We start from the raw sequence: 24,611 nt of genomic DNA, 5'->3' as shown, positions 1-24,611 counted from the left end.
GATTTATTTTATTCAGAATAAAAGAAAATTACATTAATGCAGAGAAATGAAGTTACTAGTGGAGTATCACAGGAATGCACATTACTATAGAGAACTCATAAGACCAAAGAAAGTTGAGGGACTTTCACAGTTAAGACCGGCCAAGAGAGAAAGGAAAGTCAGACTAATTGATGATCAATCCATGACAGTATGAATAGGGAAAAAAAAAAAAAGAATAGTGTGTTAATGTTAAAGAATTATGAATAATTATGGGTTTTGGCTAATAATAACATATAAGTATCAGCTAATTAATTATGACAAATATACTGCACCAGCATGTGTGAGATGTTAGCACAAGAGGAATAGTGTTCTCAGGATATCCAGGGAGTCTTTGTAACCTTTCCTGGAACTCTCCCACGCAAGGATTAACCAGGCCTGACTGCGCAGCTTCCAAGATCAGACCAGACTGAGTACACTCAGAGCAGGAAGGTTTCTGAAAACCTTCTTGAAAATTTGAATTCTCAAGTAAAATATTCTCAAATAAAAAATTCATGAAAGAAAAAACCTACAAACAAACATAACTGGAAGCTCAGTGTAGGAACTTGTTAAAACTTCAGCTGTTAAGACTGTGAGCAAACACACTGCTTCACTCACGAGCTCCTGGAAGTTTTGCAAGGATGGGAAGACCCCTGAGAATAGCTTTCTGGAGAGACAGGCACGCTCATTTAAAGGATCAGGTCATGTGAATAAGGATACAATATTTTATCAATAATTAAAACGGTGGAAGTACATTTATAAGATCTTTTTTCAATAGCAACAGTTGTTCATAGTAACTTTTCCCTGAACTTTGACCCCCAGAAGGTTAGCATTCAGGAAGCTCAGCTGCTGTCTAACAAACTTAATTAATCAAAAAGTCATTTCCGAGCTGTAACTATGAGTAAAAGCGCTTCAAGTGTGCTAGCAAGCCTACAAGTTAATCAAAATGCTAATGCAGTACAAATTAAAGTTGTGATTAACATTTCACAGTAGCTGCTTAAGTGAATTGATCACACAAATGGGTTAAGCATTACTCATTTCCTAAAGCCCCAACCGGGAAAAGGGTTGTTATGTGGGTGTGAGGAGAGGAACTGGGGATAGAATGATCCTTCACAACAGCATGACACTGTCAATAAACCATCCCTGAACTGCCATATAAAAGCTTACAGGTACAGTTACGCAGGGGAAACAGCCTTCAGAATTATATTTTACTCCCCAAAGGGAGATTGCTTGTAACTTCACAGGAGTAAATAAAGGTGACACACATTTGTATTAGATATACATTATTACTATTTTGGGAGGTGTTGAGCCCGCTGGCTCCGCTATATCCCTAGTAAGTATTGAAGAGTTAAGATGTAGTTCTGACCATTTGGACTGGGTGTCCATTGTAGTGTGGCTCTTTTCATTTGGAAGAATAAATGATTAAGTTCATGTAGACTGATCTGCTTTAAATCCGTCAGAACAAGTTTGCAGCTAGCTTCTATAGCAAGAAGGGCCTCTTGGGCTGTCCGGCCAAGAAAGCAGCCTGAATTAGACACAATCCTGGCCTTTTATGAGTTTCATAAGGTCACATAAAAATGTTTTTAGCAGATAGACTACACATGCTGACAGTCAGTCCACAATTTGGCAGCAGAAAATGTTTTTAGCTGTGGGAACACACACACACCCCTACCCTACCATCTCTTATTAAAGAACTAGAAAGAAAAAAAAAATCAAAATACTTACTTTCTTTGTTTGTGATGAATGGATATCTCCTACAAAGCCACACTGGGTCCTAGACATCTTCCCAGTTAGCAATGTTACAACTATCATAAGTTCCCAGTATACCTTAGATATGAAACCTGATAATATTATCTGACACTGACCTTCAAACCAGACATAGTTTACATTATCTTACTTTTATCAAAGTGATCTTTCGGGATCTTCTGAAACCTACTGTGTTACCTACTTAAAGAAAATCTCATTTTGTCTAATTAGAAGCATTTAACATTTGAAAGGATTTAACTAAGAATACATCAAATTCACCTAACATTTGCAATATCAAAACATTCTTACAAGTATTGTATTAAGGATTACACCAAGTACTTCTTTTTTAAGCTTGGTAATACCTGGACTACTTTCACTGCTAATTGTACTTTGCTCTAAAAAGACTAAACCTCACTCATTCAGATGACAGCAATGCTTTTCAATGCATTCCCATCCACCAGCCCATTCTCATGGGCAGTACGTAAACACACTCACCTTCATCTACGGTGTTTGATTCGTTGGGAATCAAATATTTTTACAATTAGCTTCCACAAACTGGAAATCATTTGCTAATGAAAGTAGACCCAGTACATTCACAGTTATACTATTTTTTTTTCATTTAAAAGATAGGTTTTTTTCTTTCACATTTTAGCCCCTTTTGTACTTGGCTATTTTTTTCATATTTCCCCCACTGAATGTAACTTGGCTATTTTATTCTCTTGGCATATTCTAGATATGCCAAAATATACTTATTGGAGATATACATATACATATTGGAGATATACTTGCAGAAACATGTGCAGCGTTTATAGATTAGATAGTATACTTTAAAAACAGAGTGAAGCTAGCAATGTAGCACAGTTGATTGTGCACTGGCCGTAGGATACCAGACGTTCTAGGTTTGATGTACTGTAACCTCTAATAATGGATTAGTGGAGGCACATAAGCTTGCAATGTAATCCTTGCCACTCCTGAAGTGGAAACTAAAGAATTAGGACTTCAGGCTCATACCTGGACTAAGCCAGCTAGAGACCCATCTCTATAAGCTACATTAGGACAAAAAGGAAAAAGCCAGATTGATGATGAAATGTGTTTCCAGAATTAATGTGAGTTATAGAAAATATACTAAATCATGTGATATGTGGCATACATTTATCAGAAGTTATTAAACAAGTCAAAGTATTATTTTGATCTTTAGGCTAACAACCCTATCAATGAATTTTAAAATTTTCTTTTGGCAAATTCAAGAAACTTACCTCAAGAAAAGTATGCCACCCCAATACAATTTTTTTTTGATCTAAAGAGAGATCTACGACAAGATGCAGCTATACCACTCTTGAGCATATACTACATTTTACTATAGAAATATTTGCTCCTCCATGTCCATTGCTGCTCTATTCATAATAGCTTAAAACTGGAAAGAGCAGAGATATCCATAAACTGATGAATGGATAATAAAAATCTAGTAATTTTCACAGTGGAATACTATTTAGCAATTAGGAATGAAATTATGAAATATGCAGGATAATGGAAGAAAGCTGAAACAATAATCATCGTAAGTAAAGTAACCCAGACTGACAAAGAAGCATTACATATGTGGATGTTATCCTTTACGCTTTAGACATTTGTGTTTCACTCATTAATTTTGAATGAATGTAGTTAATAAGGTGTCAAAGAGGAGGAGATCTTCAAAGAATAGAAAATAGACTACAGGGCTATAAAGGGATAAAGGAAAAGTTAGAATAGGAAGATTAACTGAAGAGAGTAATGGGAGGGCAAGGCAGAGGGAATATGGGGAAGGTCAACTTAAGGCCTTCTGAAAAGCCACATGCAAAAATATTGTAGAAGCTTCTTCCCCCCCTCCCCCCCCGAGACAGGGTTTCTCTGTATAGCCCTGTCAGTCCTGGAACTCACTTTGTAGATCAGGCTGGCCTTGAACTCAGAAATCCACCTGCCTTGTAGACGCTTCTTATATAATATATGGTATATATGGAATTTAAATGGACTAATCATATAATAGGGCAACAATGCCCCAACTAGATACCATATACTACCAAATAAAACTTCCAGTACTAGGAATTGGCTATTTCTTTTTGAATATTTGTCCAAAGGGGTCCCATAGACCTCTAACAAAACATTACAGGCTACTGACAATGCTATTGTTACCTTCCACAACCTGATGGTAAGACTCTACTGAAGACACCACTCACTGAGTCATCAAACATAGAAAAATTGAGCTGGTGCCCAATGAGAAGCTTCACTCTTACTGACTGACATTCATAGTGCCGGAAGTTGATACATATGCTATTGGAAGATAAACATAATCACTGCTCTCACCTAGCTACGAACCCTACAAGCTATAGCAGTGACCTGTGTGCAAGAGGTACCCACTGAAACAATAATGGCACAAGTCCTAATCACATAGTGCTATACCCATAGGGTAGAGCAAGCTGAATTCTCATCAGAAAAGCTTCTTGCATTTGATGGCAATTAACATAGAGATCTACTACTGAACAACACTCACAGAGTAAAAGACTTTAAATCAGATGTTTGTATCACAACCCTCCCCTCTCCTGGTTCGGATATCTATGCAGGAGATTAAAAGGTTGTAAACATCAAGACGTGGTAGATGACTCCTAGGAAACAGCATTTTCCAAAAACAAATTCTTTGCTTCTCATATGAATTCACAGACACTGTGACAGCATACATAAGAACTGCCTAAGTTCAAACGAGAGAGAATTCCAGCATGGAGAAGGAGAAATAGGCACAAAGCCTCTATCTCTACCCAAAGCTGTTGACAACTGATATCTGCCAGGAGGGGCAGAATCAGTGTTCTTCAATCGTGTGTGACTCTGAGTACATCAACTATAATCCAGAGCAAGACTCATGCTCAAGAACAGTTTTTAATATCACTTACCACATTTTATAATTAAGATGATCAAGAACAGGATTGAATCCCAGCACTTGGGAGGCAGAGACAGGTGGATTTCTGAGTTCGAGGCCAGCCTGGCCTATACAGTGAGTTCCAGGGCAGCCAGGGCTACATGGAGAAACCCTGTCTCAAAAAACAAACAGTGGTCCTAAGATCATGTGGAGATTCCTAGGCAAATGGATGGACCTGGAGGGCATCATCCTGAGTGAGGTAACACAATCACAAAAGAACTCACATAATATGTACTCACTGATAAGTGGATATTAGCCCAGAAATTTAGAATACCCAAGATACAATTTGCAAAACACATGAAACTCAAGAAGAACGAAGACCAAAGTGTGGACACTTTGCCCCTTCTTAGAATTGGGAACAAAACACCCATGGAAGGAGTTACAGAGACAAAATTTGGAGCTGAGACCAAAGGATGGACCATCTAGAGACTGCCATATCCAGGGATCCATCCCATAATCAGCCTCCAAATGCTGACACCATTGCATACACCAGTAAGATTTTGCTGAAAGGACCCTGATATAGCTGTCTCTTGTGAGGCTATGTCGGTGCCTGGCAAACACAGAAGTGGATGCTCACAGTCAGCTATTGGATGGATCACAGGGCCCCCAATGGAGGAGCTAGAGAAAGTACCCAAGGAGCTAAAGGGGTCTGCAACCCTATAGGTGGAACAACAATATGAACTAACCAGTACCCCTGGAGCTTGTGTCTCTAGCTGCATATGTAGCAGAAGATGGCCTAGTCAGCCATCATTGGGAAGAGAGGCCCCTTGGTCTTACAAACTTTATATGCCCCAGTACAGGGTAACGCCAGGGCCAAGAAGTGGGAGTGGGTGGGTAGGGGACTGGGCGTGGGTGGGTATGGGGGACTTTCAGGATAGCATTTGAAATGTAAATGAAGAAAATACCTAATAAAAATTGGAAAAGACCAAACAAAACAAAAAAACGAAAAACAAAACACCCCCAAACAAACAAACAAACAAACAAACAAACAAACCAACCAACCAACCAACCAACCAACCACCCACCCACCCACCCACCCAACCCAAATCAACAACAAAAAAAGAACAGGATTTCAAAGGTGAGGAGGCCAGGGCCAACTGATTCTATAATTACATATTTAGAAATTAGAATTGTTTAAGCTATTTTTGAAAAAATGGAGTATATATAGCAATTTTTACTTTTGTAAAAAGCAAGTCTGAATTATATTTTCTGGTTTCAAGATAGAAGAATGTCTATCATTGCAACTCTATTACCCTGTCATGAAAATTGCCCATGGCATTGTTAATCCAGGCTACAGTTTTCATAATCTAAAGGGTGGCTCAAATAGAAGATATGCTTATGTAAAACAAAAGGATAATGAAGAGGTATCTTACAATACTAAGATTGAGAAGACCAAGTCACAACTATTTCCTTGAGCCTTCAAGTTCTTTTACTGTATATTTATTAGGAAGGCTGTACTTGTGCTATTTTGACAGAGACACCAATGGTTAAACCATTTGCTCAAGGCAACAGGCAAGCAGAAGAGACTGACAATAGTTATTAAGTCCTGTCACTAAGTCCAAATCCTAGACTGCACGATCATGTTCAGGTGCCATGTGAGCAGCAATGTAATGTTTACAAAGCCAGAAGGGCTAGAGCTTGGAAAATGGCTTGAATTAATACTTTCTAACAGTCAGAGTAGCCACCATGTATCAAACAAGAAAAGAGCGAACAATTACATTTTTGCCGACCAAGCTGACTAGCCAATGTTCCTTCCCTTTCCTGGTTTACTTTTATCATACTATTGCAAAGCAATTGTAGGAATGAAAAGAATCAGGGTAAGAAGTTGGTGAACAGTTTCTAGGTGGGTTCTAGAAGTCTAAGTCAATCATTTAAGACCATGAAAATCAATCATTTGCAATAAAGGAAAACTACAGACACAGCAAGTGACTCAAATATACTAAGTAAGGAATTTGAAATGAAGGAATATTGTCTTTGGGAGTATACTGGCTTAAACATATAAGAAATGAAGGTAGAAGAGGACAATTTTTGTCCTTACTGTATAATTCCAGAATGATGGAACAAGAAAACAAGAGTATAATTGTATTAGGTATTATACATCTCCAATAGATGATGAAAATAATACATATACATCCAAAGGATCCGCCACCATAAGGATACTTTCACAATCATGTTCACTGTTGCTCTATTCTTAAGAGTAAGAAACTGGAAACACGTTAGATGTTCCTCAACCAAAGAATGGATAAAGAAAGTGTGGTACATTTATAAAGGTGAGTATTACTCAGCTATTAAAAATAATGACATCATGAAAATTTCACGTAAATGGGTGAAACGAGAAAGATCATTCTGAGTGAGATAACCCAGACCAAGGAAGACCAATATGGTATATATTCACCTAAAAGTATACCTTAAGTTTATGGATATGCCATAAAGTAAATGTTATAATCCATAAGCCCAAAGAAGCTAAGCCACATGGAGGGCTCAAAGGGAGACACTGAATCTCACTGAGTATGGGAAACAGAACAGAAATCGTGGGTGGATGAGGGGAATGGACTGGGTGGCATGAGTAGAGGGAGGATGAAGGGAGAAAGTACTGGAAGAGACAACTGGAATCGGGACTGTGTATTATATCTTGGGATGAACTAGAAACCTACGGCAATGGAAACACTCAGGAATCTATGAGGTGATCCTAGCTAAAATTCCTAGCAAAGAGGAACATGGAACCTGAATCAGCCATCTCCTAGACCTCAATAGATGGACTGGGACATCAACCCAGTCACAAAACCTTAGACCTACAATTTGTCCTGCTTACTAGATATTCAGGGGTAAAGATGGAGCAAATATTGAGGGGGTGGCCAAGCAATTACTGGTCCAGCTTGAGACCCATGTCATGAGGAGTCTACCCCTGACATCATTAATGATATTTTGCTGTACTTGCAGACAGGAGACTAGTATAATCATCATCTGAAAGGTTTCACACAGACACTAATGGAAATAGATGCAGAGACCAATAGCCAAATATTAGGTGGAACTTGGGGAATCGTGAAGAAGAGGGGGAGGAAGGGTTGTAGGAGCCAGAGAGGTCAAGGACACAAGAAAACCCACAGATTCAACTAACCTGGGTTCATAGTGGTTCACAGAGACTGAACCACCAACCAGGGAGTTTCAATGAGACTGACCCTCCACACATATGTTACATAAGTTAAGTTGTAGCTTGATCTTCATATGGGAATCCTAACAGTGGGAGCAGGGTCTGTCTCTGACTCTGTTATCTGCCTTTCAGTCCCTTTCCCCTACTGGGTTGCCTTGTAGAGCCTCAATAGGAAAGAATGAACCTAGTCTTACTGAAATTTGATATTGCAGGGCTGGCTGATATCCATGGGAAGACTTCCTGTTTTCTGAAGAGAAAGGAGGAAGAGTGGATGCAGGTGATAAGGGGATTAGGAGGAGAGGAAGGAGAAGAAACTGCTGTTGGGATGTAAAATAACTAGGTTAATTAATTAATTAAAAAATAGAAACTAATACATGAGTGGGACATGGTGGCACATGCTTTTAATTCCAGCACTCAGGAGGCAGAGGCAGGCATATCTGTGTTAGTTTGAGGTCAGTCTGGTCTACAAAGCAAGTTCAGGACAGCCATGGCTTCTTAGAGAAACCCCATCTCAAAAACATCTACAAAAACAACAAACCCCAAAACACAAAAATCCAGGAGGATATTCATAAGCACAACTTCCTACAAGATCTTTATTACAAACAAACAAACAAACAAAGTGTCAGAGTGTACAGGGTGATGAGTTTCTATCATCAGTAATGGGTACATTTATGTCATGAACTTCCTGAATATGATTCACTAACAGGACGTCTTTCTCTGTTGGGAACAGAACATTCTATGGAACATGAATGCAAATGCAATCAAAAGGAAGTACTCACTTGGCAAGTTCAAACTTTGGGACACTACAAAATTATGGCTAAGGCAGCCAAGGACACTGAGGGGAAAAAAAACAGATGAATTGTGGGATCCTGGATGAAACAGTTATTTGGCTGATTATACAAAAGGTAAGATTTATTAAATTGGTTATGTAAAATAAACTTTATGTATGATGTTCAGATGAATACTATAATGTAACTAATTTATTTGCAAAGATAAAAATTTACTTCAGCTAGAAAGATGGCTTAGTGGTCAAGAGCACTGACTGCTCTTCCAGAGGTCCCGAGTTCAATTCCCAGCAACCACATGGTAGCTCACAACCATCTGTAATAAGATCTGATGCTCTCTTCTGGTGTGTCTGAAGAGACACATATACAGTATACATAAAATAAATAAATATTTAAAAAGATTTTACTTCATTTTGCACCATTCATGTAGCCTTCCTGATCCCAGTGTTCATGAATTTTCATTGTGGAAAGGATAAAGAAAATGTTATAGAAAACACAAATGAGTACCTAGTTCCACAGCAGAAAACTCAGAACTTTAGCCCTGTAAAGTGTGACTAATGAGGAATGGTAAATCATCTTCCTAGAGAAGCCGATCATATGTTAGCTACAAAAGTGTGTTCAAAGCACTGATTGTGTTAGAGCTTCATTCTCTCTGAATTGCTGATACCTGGTACTTACTCTATGTTATATGGTAGCTATTTTTGAATAATAAAAATGTGATAGGTGTGCTGTCACATGCTTTTAATTCTAGGAGGCAGAGGTGGAGGATGAGGCAGAGGTAGAGTTCGAGGCCTGTCTGGACTATATAGAAAGTTCCGGAAGAGCCATGACTATATAGAGAGACCCTGTCTCAAAACAACAACAGCAGCAGCAACAACAAAACAAAAAATCCCAATCAAACAAAGAATAAAAATATCACAAGTTTTATTACAAAATACTCAGGCATTTTAGAAAAGCATAAAGCAAAAAATAAAAAGCATAATAAACCTGTTACCCAGATATGGATGCTATAAATTCTCTCAGGGGAGTCATCTTAGATCTTTTCCTAGAGGTAGCAATATATTTTCCATATATGTGGAACTGTTAAAAATTACAATTTTATGAAAGGTCCCAGGCTATTTTTGAACTTTTACCATTTTAAATAATGTCCTTGCACTGATATTCTCAGATAGTATTAATGTATCCCTAAAAATACTTTTAAAAATCACAGAAATGTTAAAAAATGTAAAATATTGAATGTTAAGATCTCTCATAATTCAATTTTGTCACTGGTGTACATGCTTCATCAAAACCTACTCTCCTGTGGCTTTCTTTAGTCAAGAGTAGCTGCTTTCTTCCAGCTGTCCTGGAGAAGCCCAGAATCACCCGCAGTTTCTCATGCCTGCTAAAAACTCCTGTCCACTCCCTGTCATTCAGCCAGCCCTTAAAAAAAGCTTTTAAAGAACCATTAAGGATCCAACAAAATTCTCATCCACCACAGCTATCGTATGGAGGCTTCGCAGATGGGACTTAATGCTTATGATGACATAAAAAACCTGTTACAATATTATTTCTTTTAAATTGCATTACATCAAGGACAGATTTTCTTCACATATTTCAATAAAACATTACAACAAATATTTTATATTGACTACAACAGGAGATAAATAGGTCTAGGTGACCATTTATTACTCTGGATATTGAAACATTTTGTAAAATGCAAAACAGGACCGTACTTTTTCACTAATCTTTGTAGGTTTAGAAAGTATTTGCTTTTTATAAAATTTATGGTAACATATGAGACTATTTTATCTTCAAATGAAGTATTAAATATTTGAGAATATCGATAGGTATTCCATCACTAATGAACTAATGTTCCTACACTTTTCCTCTTTAGAGAAAAGTCTAAAATTTATACCAAGCTTCAGCAACTTCATACAAAGGTTGACCCTTTCTTCTCCACCATTTCCAATTCTAACTCTGTGCTATTTCTAACCATCTCTTTTCACTGTTTTTCAATAGTCATTTTGATCCTACAAGAGAGCGTCAGGGACCACTTTGTGTCCAGAACACCCCAGCATCTTCTCCCAAAGCTCTATGATTCCACCTTCTTCTTTCTATTTTAGCTTTTAGAAACAAGGTATTTCACCAGGCAGCCAGGTTGATTTTTCACTTTCATGTTGACTTCCAACTCAAGATTCTCCTGTCTCTGCTACCTAAGTGCTGGGATTATAGATGACAAAGGCCTTGGCTTACATTTTTAACTGACAGTCTTTGCCATCTTGAGTCATAAAAGTATGGATTCTTTTACTTTACTACCATATGCTCAATAAATATACATGTTCCTGGTACATACTTCTCCTTTAATACATTCTGTCTAAACGTGACTATAACTGGCTTTGTTGTTTGGCTTTTCTGAGACAAGGTTTCTCTGCCCTAGATGTTCTGGAACTTGCTTTGTAGACCAGGCTGGCCTCATAGAGATTTGCCTACCTCTGCCTCCTGACTGCTGGCTTTGTAACGTTTTTATATTTGCTTTTCCTTAGAAAAGTATTGATTTGATTCACCTGATGGTTTCTCAACAATGTTAGAATAAAAACATCTTAAATGTAATAAAATTAAAATATAGATATCAAAAGACTGTCATACCTGGCATACTCTGAGAGCTTGGTCTAAGACTGTTTTGGTATCAGTATCATAATCTGGGCAGGGCAGCATGGCTCGGCTGAGATGCGCTTGAAGCAAGAGATGGGCTTTGGTGTGAGGGCTGTCAAATGAATGAGGATTTAATTCAATGGGAAGACATTTGGCCAATTCATTATTCGTATGGTCCTCATTGTGTCTTACTGGTAAGTCTGTGTATTCTTCTGCATCCTGAAAAACAAGACAAATTTCAACTTAATAATAAATAACGTAATAATTTATATACTTTTCAGTGATATTATTTTGTGGTCTGAGAACTGAACCCAGAGCATTACACATGCCAGACAAGCACTGTACCTCTGAGCCACACCCCTGGCTGTGATTAATACACTTTTATTTGTTTCTTAAGCGGGATTTGAGGCCCTGTTTGAGGCAGAACTAGGGGTACTATGGATCTGGCCACAGATTGTGGCAAAAGAAACTGAAGGAAGATTTCCAAATTCTTTTAACAAAGCTACTATTACCCCAGTACCAACATATAGTAATAAAAACAGTACACATACATACTAACACACACACACACACACACACACACACACACACACACACGACACACTGATCAGTGGAATTAATTAAAGAACAAGAAATAAATGGATAAACATATGAATACCTGTCTTTTTAATAGAATCCATAAATACACACTGAAAAAAAACCTTCAACAAAATGTTGGTATTAAAATTGAATGGCTGCATGTCGATGAATCAAAACAGATTCCTATTTGTCACCCGGCAGAAACTAAATTCCCCAAAGACCTCAATATAAACCAGATACTCAACTAAATCTGACAGAAGAGGAAGTATGGGACTAGCCTTGAACACATTGGCATAGGAGAAGTCTTTCAGAACAGAACACTGTTAGCATAGTCAGGCACTAAGATCAACAATTAATAAACAGGATTTCATGAAGCTGAAAAGCTTCTGTACAGCAAAGGACACCATCATCCCGACAAAGTGGCAGCCTAGAGACTGGAAAAAGAATTCTTTTTTTTTTTTTAAATCAACTATGCATCCAAAATATATAACCAACTCAAAATTTAGATATCAAGAAAAGAAATAACCCCATTATAAAATGGGGCACAGATCTAAAAAGAAAATTCTCAATAGAGGAAACTCAAATGACTGAGCAATAGTTACAGATATATCCAACATCCTTAGCAAGCAGTGAAATGCAAATCAGAACTCTTTTGAGATTTCATCTTACAACTGTGAGAATGGCTATAAAACAAGTGACAGCTCATGCTGGCTCATCCATTGCTGGTGGGAATGCAAGATTATACAGTTACTATAGCAACAATGGGAGGTCCTTAGGAAGAACGAAATAGATCTACCTCAAAATCCAGTTACCATTCTTGGGCATATCCTCTAAGGATGCTTCATCTTACCATAGAGAAATTATTCAATCCTTGTTCATTATGGTTCTATTCCTAAGAGTCAGAAACTGGAAACAACTTAGATGCCCCTTAACAGAAGAATGGATAAAGACAATGTAGTACATTTATACAATGGAGTATTACTTAGCCACTAAAAATAAAGTCATGAAATCCATAGGTAAATGGATGGAACTAGAAAAAAATTAGTGAGGTTAAGTTAATGATAACTAAGATATAATATGCAGAATAGTCTAAGGGACTAGGGGAGACAGATCTCATTAGGGAAGGGAAATAGAACAGAAAATTATAGCTGTATGCGGAGGGGGCTGGAATGGGTAGAGGGAGGGAAGAGGGGATGGGAGTGGGAACATGGGAGAGTATTGCTCCAATAGATATATCTATACCAAAGCTCCTGTATCTATGTCTCAGGGAACACTGTGGGAAGGGTGTGTGTGTGTGGAAATACTGTAAGACCATTGATACCAAGACCTATGCTATGAAACACATCTTCTATAAATGGTTGCATAAATAACACTTGAACAGCAATATCAATAGACATATTAATATGTCAGTAGACATATTAATGAGGAGACTTTTTCATGTGGTCCCACTCTTAAACAAAACACAACACAACTAACGACTGTTGGGAGAAGAATTAATTAGCTTTTTCAAGGGTCAAGTCCTTTTATTGGCAGTCTAATGCAGAATGGTCAGCCATAAAAGTATATATGCACAAACAAAAACAGGCTCAGCAGACCATATGTATCATGGGCACATACACACTTATGTACAGTGTGGGAGAATGGGAGGGGCTGAAAGGAAGAGTGATGTAATTCAATTTCTGTGAAAATACTACAGAGACATGCTTATTTATATTTATTTGGGCTATATTCATAATAGCCAGAAATAGAAAACAGTCTAAATGACCATCAACTGAGAAATGAATAATGAAAATGTATACATTTAGATAATGGGATATTAAGCTGTTAAGAAAAAATAAATTCTGAAATTTGCAGGTAAATAAATAGACTAAAAACAATCATCCCGAATGAGGCAACGTAGTTCTAGAAAGACCAATACTGCATGTTTTCTCTTATATGTGGATGTTAGCTTTCAACTTTCAGATATGTTCTTCACTTAATATATCCACAGACCTCCCAAGGTTGCCTGTTTCCATTCTTTCTGTTGGCCCTCACAGCTTCTGTACTCCCCACTCCACCCAATACCTCATCATGTTCCCCTCCTCCCCTGCCCATTCACTTTCCCTCCCAGGTCCCTCCCTCATACTTATGACTGCTATCTTGTCCATTCCAAGTGGGACTGAGGCATCCTCACTTGGGCTCATCAGCTTGTTGCCCTTTTAAGTTCGGTGGACTGTATTTTGTGTATTCTGTACTGATTATTGTTATTATTATTATTGTTGTTATTATTATTTTTCCAATTTTTTATTAGATATTTTCTTCATTTACATTTCAAATGCTATCCCGAAAGTCCCCTATACCCACCCCCCACCCTCCCTGCCCTGCTCCCCCACCCACCCCCACTTCTTGGCCTTGGCGTTCTCCTGTACTGGGGTATATAAAGTTTCCACGGCCTTGGGAGGTAGGAGGTTGGGGTGACCCTCCAGAATGCATCAGAGACCTGGGAGGTGAGAGACTCTCAGGACTCAAAAGGAGGGACCTTAGATGATATGTTCGACAGTAGGGAGAGGGAACTTCCAGAGGCTACCTCCAGCAGGAAGACAGGGCATCAAGTGAGAGAGGGTGTTGTCATCTCAGTCAAAGGTCTGAGCCATAATTGTTCCTGTCTGAAAGAACTGCAGGGATGGAAATGGAGAAGATCCTGAGGAAAACAAGGTTCAGCAACAGGCCCAAAGTGGGCTCCATTTCAAGGGGAGGTCCCAAGACCTGACACTATTACTGAAGCTATGGAGCACTCACAAAAAAGGGACCTAGCATGACCACACTCCGGAAGACCCAACAAGCAGCTGAAAGAGTCAGATGCAGAAGTCTGCACTCAATCAATAGACAGAAACTGCTGACTCCTATGGTTGAATTAGGGAAAGACTGGAATAAGCTGAAGAGGAGGGCAACCCCGTAGAACCAGCAGTATCAATTAACTTGGACCCCTGAGATCTCTCAAACACTGGACCACCAACCAGGCAGCATACACCAGCTGATATGAGGCCCCAACACACATACAGCAGAGAACTGCCAGGTCTGGGTTCAATCAGAGAAGATGTACCTAACCCTCAAGAGACTGGAGACCCCACAGAGTTTATAAATCAGGTATGGTGGGAGGTTGTGGGTGGGGACATCCTTGTGGAGTCAGGGGGGTGGGGAGGAGGTATGGGATGTGGAACAATTGGAAAGTGAACTGGGTGGAGGGGGGTAATAAAATCTGGAGTGTAGATAAATAAAGAAATAAAAAAGATGAGAGAGAGAGAGAGAGAGAGAGAGAGAGAGAGAGAGAGAGAGAGAATGAATGAATGAATGAATGAATGAATGAATATGCTTCACAGTCAATGCCAGAGGCCAATTTGATGGGGGCAATCCTTTGGAAAAATGTAAAGGTCTTTTTCCAGAATGTGTTGTTGACAACTAAAACTAATTGTGGGAGGGGTAAATATCAAATAAAAGAAATCCAATTTTCAAAAAGAAAAAAAAAAAGAATATCCACAGACATTAGGTAGTTGGTAAGAGACCAGGGAGGAGGAAGAGGAGGATGTTCCATGGAATGGGAAATAAAAATATGGTGTTATAAAGGAAAAAAGGGGACTGCAGGAGGATTAAATTGGGGGATTGATAGGATAAAGAGAATATTGGGAGGGGGCTTCTAAGCTCTAAAGGCCTTTTGAAAAGCCATAAGGAAACCTATACTCTAGAAATTTCTTAAAAGAGATAAGAAGAAATTAAATGGAGTTATCAAATAATGGGGGCAACAAGACCCTAACTAGTTATCATATGTGATTAAATGAAACTCTCAATTTTAGGAATGGGTTATATCTTGTTGAATTGATGGCCAAAGGGACTTCACCTACTTTCCAAACACCACAGGCTATTGCCAATGCTATTACCCTCCAAAGCCTGAGGATAAGATCCTATTGTGAAAGATGCCACTTAGGTTGTAGTACATGAAGAAATCAAGATGGGGCCCAACTAGAAGCTTTACCTCATACTCACTAGTCCTGGAAGGCATTATATATGCTATCAGAGGAGGAAAATAATCAATGTCATCCAGCTATGAACTCAGACCTTAACAGCATCCTGCCTGCAAGGTATACCTGGGCAATAGTGGCACAAATATTTATGGTGGAAATTAACCACTTTCTTATTGGATTTAAGGCCCCCTCTATGAGATAGAACCCATAACCTACACTGTTCTTAAGGCAAGGAAAAAGAGACCAGATAGGTCATGAGCTCTAGGATAAAAATCTCTAACTACTTTAATAATGAGTATAACAACAGAAAGACATACTGATCCATTAATCATTGCATCACCCAACTCTCATCAGAAAAGCATTTTCTTGTAGTGGATGGAAATTAGCATAAAACCTCACAACTGGAATGTAGAGTCAGAGGCCCTGGAGAACTGGACAGGATATCTTCACTAATCCCTTTCTCCAAGGGTCTACGATCTATGAAGAGGATGCACAAAGATTCCAAAAAGTAGAGATGGTTAATGACTCCGAGCAAACACCATTTTCCAGATGCACCATGGTTGGTATACATATGAACTGTGCCAACGGCAAAATACACACAAAAACTGAAGCCAGGGGAAAAAAAGGGGGCGGGGTGGAGAAAAGTAGCACAAAGTATCACTCCTAACTAAGATGTTGCAATCCTCCAAATCTACATAAATGGTAAGATGCAGTTTAAAATCCCAACTCCTATAGTGAGCTGGGAAGTTATCCAAGAGTATTACCTGGAGACTTGTGGGTGGGCTAATATGGAATATGGAAAAAAAACAGCAAGGAAGATCTCTGCAAATCAATAAATATAAGTAACTTTATTATGAAACTTACACAGGAAAGAAAAAAAAAACCTATGGCCATGTCAATTGGTGCAGAAAAGAAAACTGAAGTCCAACATCTAATCTTAACAAAAACACTCTCAGTAAACTTAGGAAAGAATATCTTTTCAATGTTGTAAATAGGATCTCAGAAATCTACAGTTAAATGCTAACTCTGAAGAGTGACTCACTAGATATGTTCACCCTGAATTTGCTCTGTGTTCTAATGCTTCTCTACTCAGCATTGTTACAAGGGTTCCAAACAGTGACACCAGGCAATAAAAAGGCATGAAGACTGAAAAGAAAGACCCCAAACTGCCTTTATTTGATGGTCAATGTAGGAAACCTGATGAACAGTAACAGAAACAGAAAATGAGGTTCATTTACATAATGAAACACTACCCAGCTAATAAAAACAAAGATATCATAAACTTTGGAGGCAAATGGATGGAACTAGAAAATATCACCCTGAGTGAGGTAACTCAGACCAGAAGGAACATGCCTGGTATGTACTTACTTGTAAGTAAATACTAGCCAAAAAGTACAGAATGTTCATGCTACACTTCATAGACCCAAAGATGCTAATCAGTTAGAAAGGTCCAAGTGAAGAATAGGGGACAGGGGAATATGAGGAGGGATGGTGGGAAGTGAGGATAGGGAGGAGAGGGGACATCAATTGGAATGCAAAAGAAATAAAGAATTTAATGAAAATAAAAAATAAAAATATTTGAATACCTGATAAACCAAGTGTTATAAGGAATGATAAAAATCTTGACCAGTATGCAAGGGCCTATAATTATAATCTTTTTGAAAAAGTTTAAAATTCTGTGAAATCTATTCACACACCTGTCACATGACTAAGCCACTCCTTTTTTTTTTGTTTTGTTTTGTTTTGTTTTAACCAGTGAGCCCAAGATATAACCATTCAAAGATGTCTATGTAGAAGCTGACAACATCAGTAACATCATTGACAGGTGAAGAGATAAACATTTGTGTTCTACTGGATGCAAATTTTTACTATTTAATGAAAAAAATTAACTAGCAGTACATAATTATGCTACGTTAAAAGAGCTAGATCCCTTTCCAAAGAGCATTATATCCTAGGATTTCATTTACTTAAAATGCTTGAATAAATACAAACTAATCTACTGTAACAGAAAGCATAATGGTGACTGGTCAGTAGTAGTGTTGGAGAGGCTAATGTTCATATTCATGGGAGTAAGATAATGTTTGTATTGAAATTGTGCATTTCTACTTATGAAATTTGACAAAATGATGAGACAGCATTATTAATATTTGGAATTCAATAGTATAATACAATTCAAATATTCTATTAACTATGTGTCAATACACAATTCGTATTCAACTACTGATGTATAGTATGTATGTATGATATAGTATTTTCCATTTAAAATTTTCATTTTCTATTCAAATAAAAAAAATCATGTGTATGTGTGGCTTTATGAGCATATGTAGGTAGGCGCAGGATCACTTGGAGGCCCAATGAAACTTATGTTTTTGAAAAAGTTTCAAATTCTGTGAAATCTATCAGGATATTGGATCCTGGAGCTGGAGCTAAACATGGTTGTGAATCCTATGATTTAGGTGTTGGGAACTAAACTTAGGTCCTCTGGAAGAGAAGCACGTGCTGGTAACCACTGAGCTAATTCTTCAATTCCCAATATTTTATACATGATTGACAATACTCTACCATTACTACATGCCAACTGCATATTATATAGGAGTATAGTGGATTGGCTTCATGCTTCACAAAAGGTCTGTCAGATATTCTGGGTCAGAAAGTTGAAGATAGATGAACCAACAGTATATAAAATATTAGGGATTGTCCAGGTGCTCAGCAATTTATCTCATTTTATATTTTTGGAAGCTTTGTTCTTGTGATTTCTGCATACAAGTCATATTTATTTTTTTTTCAGGCCTCTGACAGGGTTGAAGACTAAATAGTCATAGTCTTACTAAAAGCTTAAGTTGTTTAGAATTTAAAAGAATATTCTAGGTCTAAGAAGGTAATTTTAGGAGTGTAATACAAGTTAGGATAGAAATTGATTTAGATACAGGATTCTGAACTCACCAGGATAGAAAAGATAATAGAATTCTTTTTCCTAAGTTGCTAAATATGAACAGGCTGGGCGTTTTGAATGTAACTTATACTTAGTAACTTTTATAATAATTTCATAATTGTCCCTAGGGTATTTTGTTTTATATATAAGAGAATGAGCCTTTTTTATTTAGACAAAAGGGGGGGGGATTGCTGAGGTTTGATCTATTGCTATCTATTGTAATGCTAAATTCTGTACCTGAAGGTCTAGGCCGACAAGTGATTTCTCATGTTGATAATACCTCCAGCAATAAAATAAAAAGTAACAGAAACGGAATTAAGTCAATCATAAGCAACTGGGTTCTTTGTCATGGGCTCTACAGGAATTCTGGGACTGCTTAGCTTGCCATATGACACATTAGTAGCCTGAGAATAGGCTTATACAATAAATAGAAGGGAATTTAATTGGAGTTAAATACATAGGAAAGGATATTAATTTAATTTAAATAAAGAGAAAAGGAATACAATTATATATACAGAGATATTAATTTCTATAGAAGCTAAATTAACTGTACATTGCTTTAACTGCTAAGCTTTGCCAAGAGAGGGTAAACTAGTCCTTCAAAATTCCTGCTTTACTTAAGGTCTGTCAGATATTCTTGGCCAGAAGGCTGAAGATAATTGCTCCAACATTATAAGGAACACTGGGAACAGTAATGGCAGTCAAATGGCTCCTCCAATTGTTTAAAATTTGGAAGCTATGTTCCTGCATACTCAAATATATATGTATATATCTTTATTCCTTCTTAAATCTATGACTGCGTTGAAGACTAAACAGTTATAGTCTCACAATTAAAGTTAAGTCACATAGCATTGAAGATGTTCCCCATTTCAAAGAATGGTTTTCAGATGGTAACACAAGTTAAAAATCAAAGATTTTTTGTGGTACAGAATTATAAACTCATTAGGTTAGAATAGATGATAAAATACTTTATCTAAATTGCCAAATATGATGGACTGGATGTTTTATATATAAGTGTATATCATACCTTATAATTTGCATAATTGTTATGATTGTTTTCAATTTATATCTGAGAGAAAAGAGCCTTTTTAATTGGACAAAAGGGGGGAAATGTAGTAGGTTGGCTTATTGATGCTTGTATTCTAATAGCAATTTGGAGCCCACAAGACTGGCTGTCCCAGAGATGAGCGAGTCTACATGTAGACACTAGTTAAGTGACCCTGTCTTTATTTAATTGTGATTGGTAAATAAAAATTCCAATAGCCAATAGCTGGGCAAAAGAGACATAGATGGGGTTTTATGTGTTGCAGGCTTAGAGAGAAGAGAACCAGGAGAAGAATAAGGATGAGCAGAAGAGGAGAAATGGGAGCGACCATAGGTTAAGAGAGAGGAGAGTGTGGCCCTGAGGGCTGCCCAATCAGAGCTAAGAGCAGTTCAGTTAAAATAAAATAAAAATCAGAATATTGAGGAAAGGGGTCCGCCCGGCGCGGGAGCGCTTTGCCTGAGCATCAGCAGCAGAGATCTTGGTTCCGGGAACCCGCCCAGTGTACTCTGCACAGGCACCAGACATCCGGCTACTTTTCCGGCCAGAGGAAAGGGGTCCACGTGACCCGGGAGCACTTTGCCTGAGCATCAGCAGCAGACATCTTGGTTCCGGGACCCAGCCGAGAGTATTCTGCACAGGTGAGAGTACGGAATACAGAAGCTTAAAGCTTCTAGGACAGGCGGGAGCCACAGAGCTTCTAAGGTAGCCCCCTTTTCGGGCCCCAGACAGCTGGCCACTTTCCCAGCCAGAGGATGGGGGTCTGCCCAGCCCGGGAGCACTTTGCCTGAGCATCGGAAGCAGACATCTTGATTCCAGGACCCTGCCGAGTGTATTCTGCACAGGTACCAGACATCCGGCCACTTTCCTGGCTAGAGGAAAGGGGTCCACATGGCCCGGAAGCACTTTGCCTGAGCATTGGGAGCCGACATCTTGGTTCTGGGACCCAGCTGAGTGTATTCTGCACAGGTGAGAGTACAGAACAGAAGCTAAACGCGTCTAGGAGAGGCCAAAGCAACTCAGCTTTCCGGACAGGTCCTGTTTTGGGCCTTCTTCTTCGGCCAGGAGGGAGGCCCTAAGGCCAGATATCTGTGCACATTTCATGTAAGTGGAGAGCTTGCCTGCAGAGAGTGCTCTGACCACTTAAACTCAGAGGAGAGAGCTAGTCTCCCAGGTCTGCTGATAGAGGCTAACAAAATCACCTGAGGAACAAGCTCTAATCAAAGACAACTATAACAACTAGCTCCAGAGATTACGGGATGGCAAAAGGCAAACGTAAGAATCCTACTATCAGAAATCAAGACCACTCACCATCATCAGAATGCAGCACTCCCACCCCACCTAGTCCTGGGCACCCCAACACAACCGAAAAGCTAGACCCGGATTTAAAAGCATATCTCATGATGATGGTAGAGGACATCAAGAAGGACTTTAATAACTCACTTAAAAAAATACAGGAGAACACTGCTAAAGAGTTACAAGTCCTTAAAGAAAAACAGGAAAACACATCCAAACAGGTGATGAAAATGAACAAAACCATACTAGACCTAAAAAGGTAAGTAGACACAATAAAGAAAACCCAAAGTGAGGCAACGCTGGAGACAGAAACCCTAGGAAAGAAGTCTGGAACCATAAATGCCAGGATCAGCAACAGAATAGAAGAGATGGGAGAGAGAATCTCAGGTGCAGAAGATTCCATAGAGAACATGGGCACAACAATCAAAGAAAATGCAAAATGCAAAAAGATCCTAAATCAAAACATCCAGGAAATCCAGGACACAATGAGAAGACCAAACCTACAGATAATAGGAGTAGATGAGAATGAAAAATTTCAACTTAAAGCAAATATATTCAACAAATTTATAGAAGAAAACTTCCCAAACCTAAAGAAAGAGATGCCCATGTACATACAAGAAGCCTACAGAACTCCAAATCGACTGGACCAGAAAAGACATTCCTCCCGACACATAATAATTAGAACAACAAATGCACTAAATAAAGATAGAATATTAAAAGCAGTAAGGGAGAAAGGTCAAGTAACATATAAAGGCAGGCCTACCCAATAACACCAGACTTTTCACCAGAGACTATGAAAGTCAGAAGAGCATGGACAGATGTTATACAGACACTAAGAGAACACAAATGCCAGCCCAGGCTACTATACCTGGCCAAACTCTCAATTACCATAGATGGAGAAACCAAAGTATTCCACGACAAAACCAAATTCACACATTATCTTTCCACGAATCCAGCCCTTCAAAGGATAATAACAGAAAAAAACCAATACAAGGACGGGAATCACGCCCTAGACAAAGCAAGAAAGTAATCCCTCAACAAACCAAAAAGAAGACAGCCACAAGAACAGAATGCCAACTCTAACAACAACAAAAAAAAGGAAGCAACAATTACTTTTCCTTAATATCTCTTAATATCAATGGACTCAATTCCCCAATAAAAAGACATAGACTAACAGACTGGCTACACAAACAGGACCCAACATTCTGCTGCTTACAGGAAACCCATCTCAGGGAAAAAGACAGACACTACCTCAGAATGAAAGGCTGGAAAACAATTTTCCAAGCAAATAGTCTGAAGAAACAAGGTGGAGTAGCCATTCTAATATCAAATAAAATCAACTTCCAACCCAAAGTTATCAAAAAAGACAGGGAGGGACACTTCATACTCATCAAAGGTAAAATCCTCCAAGAGGAACTCACAATTCTGAATATCTATGCTGCAAATGCAAGAGCAGCCACATTCATTAAAGAAACTTTAGTAAAGCTCAAAGCACATATTGCACCTCACACAATAATAGTGGGAGACTTCAACACACCACTTTCATCAATGGACAGATTGTGGAAACAGAAACTAAACAGGGAAACAGTGAAACTAACGTAAGTTATGAAACAAATGGACTTAACAGATATCTACAGAACATTTTATCCTAAAAAAAAGGATATACTTTTTTCTCAGCACCTCACGGGACCTTCTCCAAAACTGACCATATAATTGGTCACAAAACAGGCCTCAACAGATACAAAAATATTGAAATTGTCCCATGCATCCTATCAGACCACCATGGACTAAGGCTGATCTTCAATAACAACATAAATAATGGAAAGCCAACATTCACGTGGAAACTGAACAACACTCTTCTCAATGATACCTTGGTCAAGGAAGGAATAAAGAAAGAAATTAAAGACTTTTTAGAGTTTAATGAAAATGAAGCCACAAATACCCAAACCTATGGGACACAATGAAAGCATTTCTAAGAGGGAAACTCATAGCTCTGAGTGCCTCCAAAAAGAAACTGCAGAGAGCACACACTAGCAGCTTGACAACACATCTAAAAGCTCTAGAAAAAAAGGAAGCAAATTCACCCAAGAGGAGTAGAAGGCAGGAAATAATCAAACTCAGGGGTGAAATCAACCAAGTGGAAACAAGAAGAACTATTCAAAGAATTAACCAAACGAGGAGTTGGTTCTTTGAGAAAATCAACAAGATAGAGAAACACTTAGCTAGAGTCACTAGAGGGCACAGGGACAACATCCTAATTAACAATATCAGAAATGAAAAGGGAGACATAACAACAGATCCTGAAGAAATCCAAAACACCATCAGATCCTTCTACAAAAGGCTATACTCAACAAAACTGGAAAACCTGGATGAAATGGACAAATTTCTAGACAGATACCAGGTACCAAAGTTAAATCAGGATCAAGTTACCGATCTAAACAGCCCCATATCCCCTAAAGAAATAGAAGCAGTCATTAATAGTCTCCCAGCCAAAAAAAGCCCAGGATCAGATGGGTTTAGTGCAGAGTTCTACCAGACCTTCAAAGAAGATCTAATTCGAGTTCTGCACAAACTATTCCACAAAATAGAAGTAGAAGGAACTCTACCCAACTCATTCTATGAAGCCACAGTTACTCTGATACCTAAACCACAGAAAGATCCAACAAAGATAGAAAGATAGAGAACTTCAGACCAATTTCCCTTATGAATATAGATGCAAAAATCCTCAATAAAATTCTTGCTAACGAATCCAAGAACACATTAAAGCAATCATCCATCCTGACCAAGTAGGTTTAATTCCAGGGATGCAGGGATGGTTTAATATACGGGAATCCATCAACGTAATCCATTATATAAACAAACTCAAAAACAAAAACCACATGATCATCTCGTTAGATGCTGAGAAAGCATTTGACAAGATCCAACACCCATTCATGATAAAAGTCTTGGAAAGATCAGGAATTCAAGGCCCATACCTAACCATGATAAAAGCAATCTACAGCAAACCAGTAACCAACATCAAAATAAATGGTTAGAAGCTTGAAGCAATCTCACTAAAATCAGAAACTAGACAAGGCTGTCCACTCTCTCCATACCTATTCAACATTGTACTTGAAGTCCTAGCCAGAGCAATTCGACAACAAAAGGAGATCAAGGGGATACAAATTGGAAAAGAGGAAGTCAAAATATGACTTTTTGCAGATGATATGTTAGTATATATAAGTGACCCTAAAAATCCCACCAGAGAACTCCTAAAACTGATAAACAGCTTCAGTGAAGTAGCTGGATATAAAATTAACTCAAACAAGTCAATGGCCTTTCTCTACACAAAGAATAAACAGGCTGAGAAAGAAATTAGGGAAACAACACCCTACTCAATAGTCACAAATAATATAAAATATCTTGGCGTGACTCTAACTAAGGAAGTGAAAGATCTGTATGATAAAAACTTCAAGTCTCTGAAGAAAGAAATTAAAGAAGATCTCAGAA

General features: G+C 38.3%; 1 protein-coding gene across 3 annotated transcripts in view; it reads right to left on the bottom strand.

Moving 5' to 3' along the window:
* Window positions 1–24,611, bottom strand: part of Ascc3 (activating signal cointegrator 1 complex subunit 3) — a 258,540-nt gene that overhangs the window by 16,073 nt on the left and 217,856 nt on the right. For all 3 annotated transcript variants that reach the window (XM_030245389.1, XM_030245388.1, NM_198007.2), the window contains one exon: window positions 11,270–11,494. In XM_030245389.1, coding sequence (XP_030101249.1) covers window positions 11,270–11,494 — 225 coding nt within the window. The remainder of the gene's footprint in view (window positions 1–11,269; window positions 11,495–24,611) is intronic.

This window comes from Mus musculus, chromosome 10 (genome assembly GCF_000001635.26).
Source record: "Mus musculus strain C57BL/6J chromosome 10, GRCm38.p6 C57BL/6J".
Lineage (NCBI taxonomy): Eukaryota > Metazoa > Chordata > Mammalia > Rodentia > Muridae > Mus > Mus musculus.
This window is presented reverse-complemented; position numbering and strand designations above follow the sequence as displayed.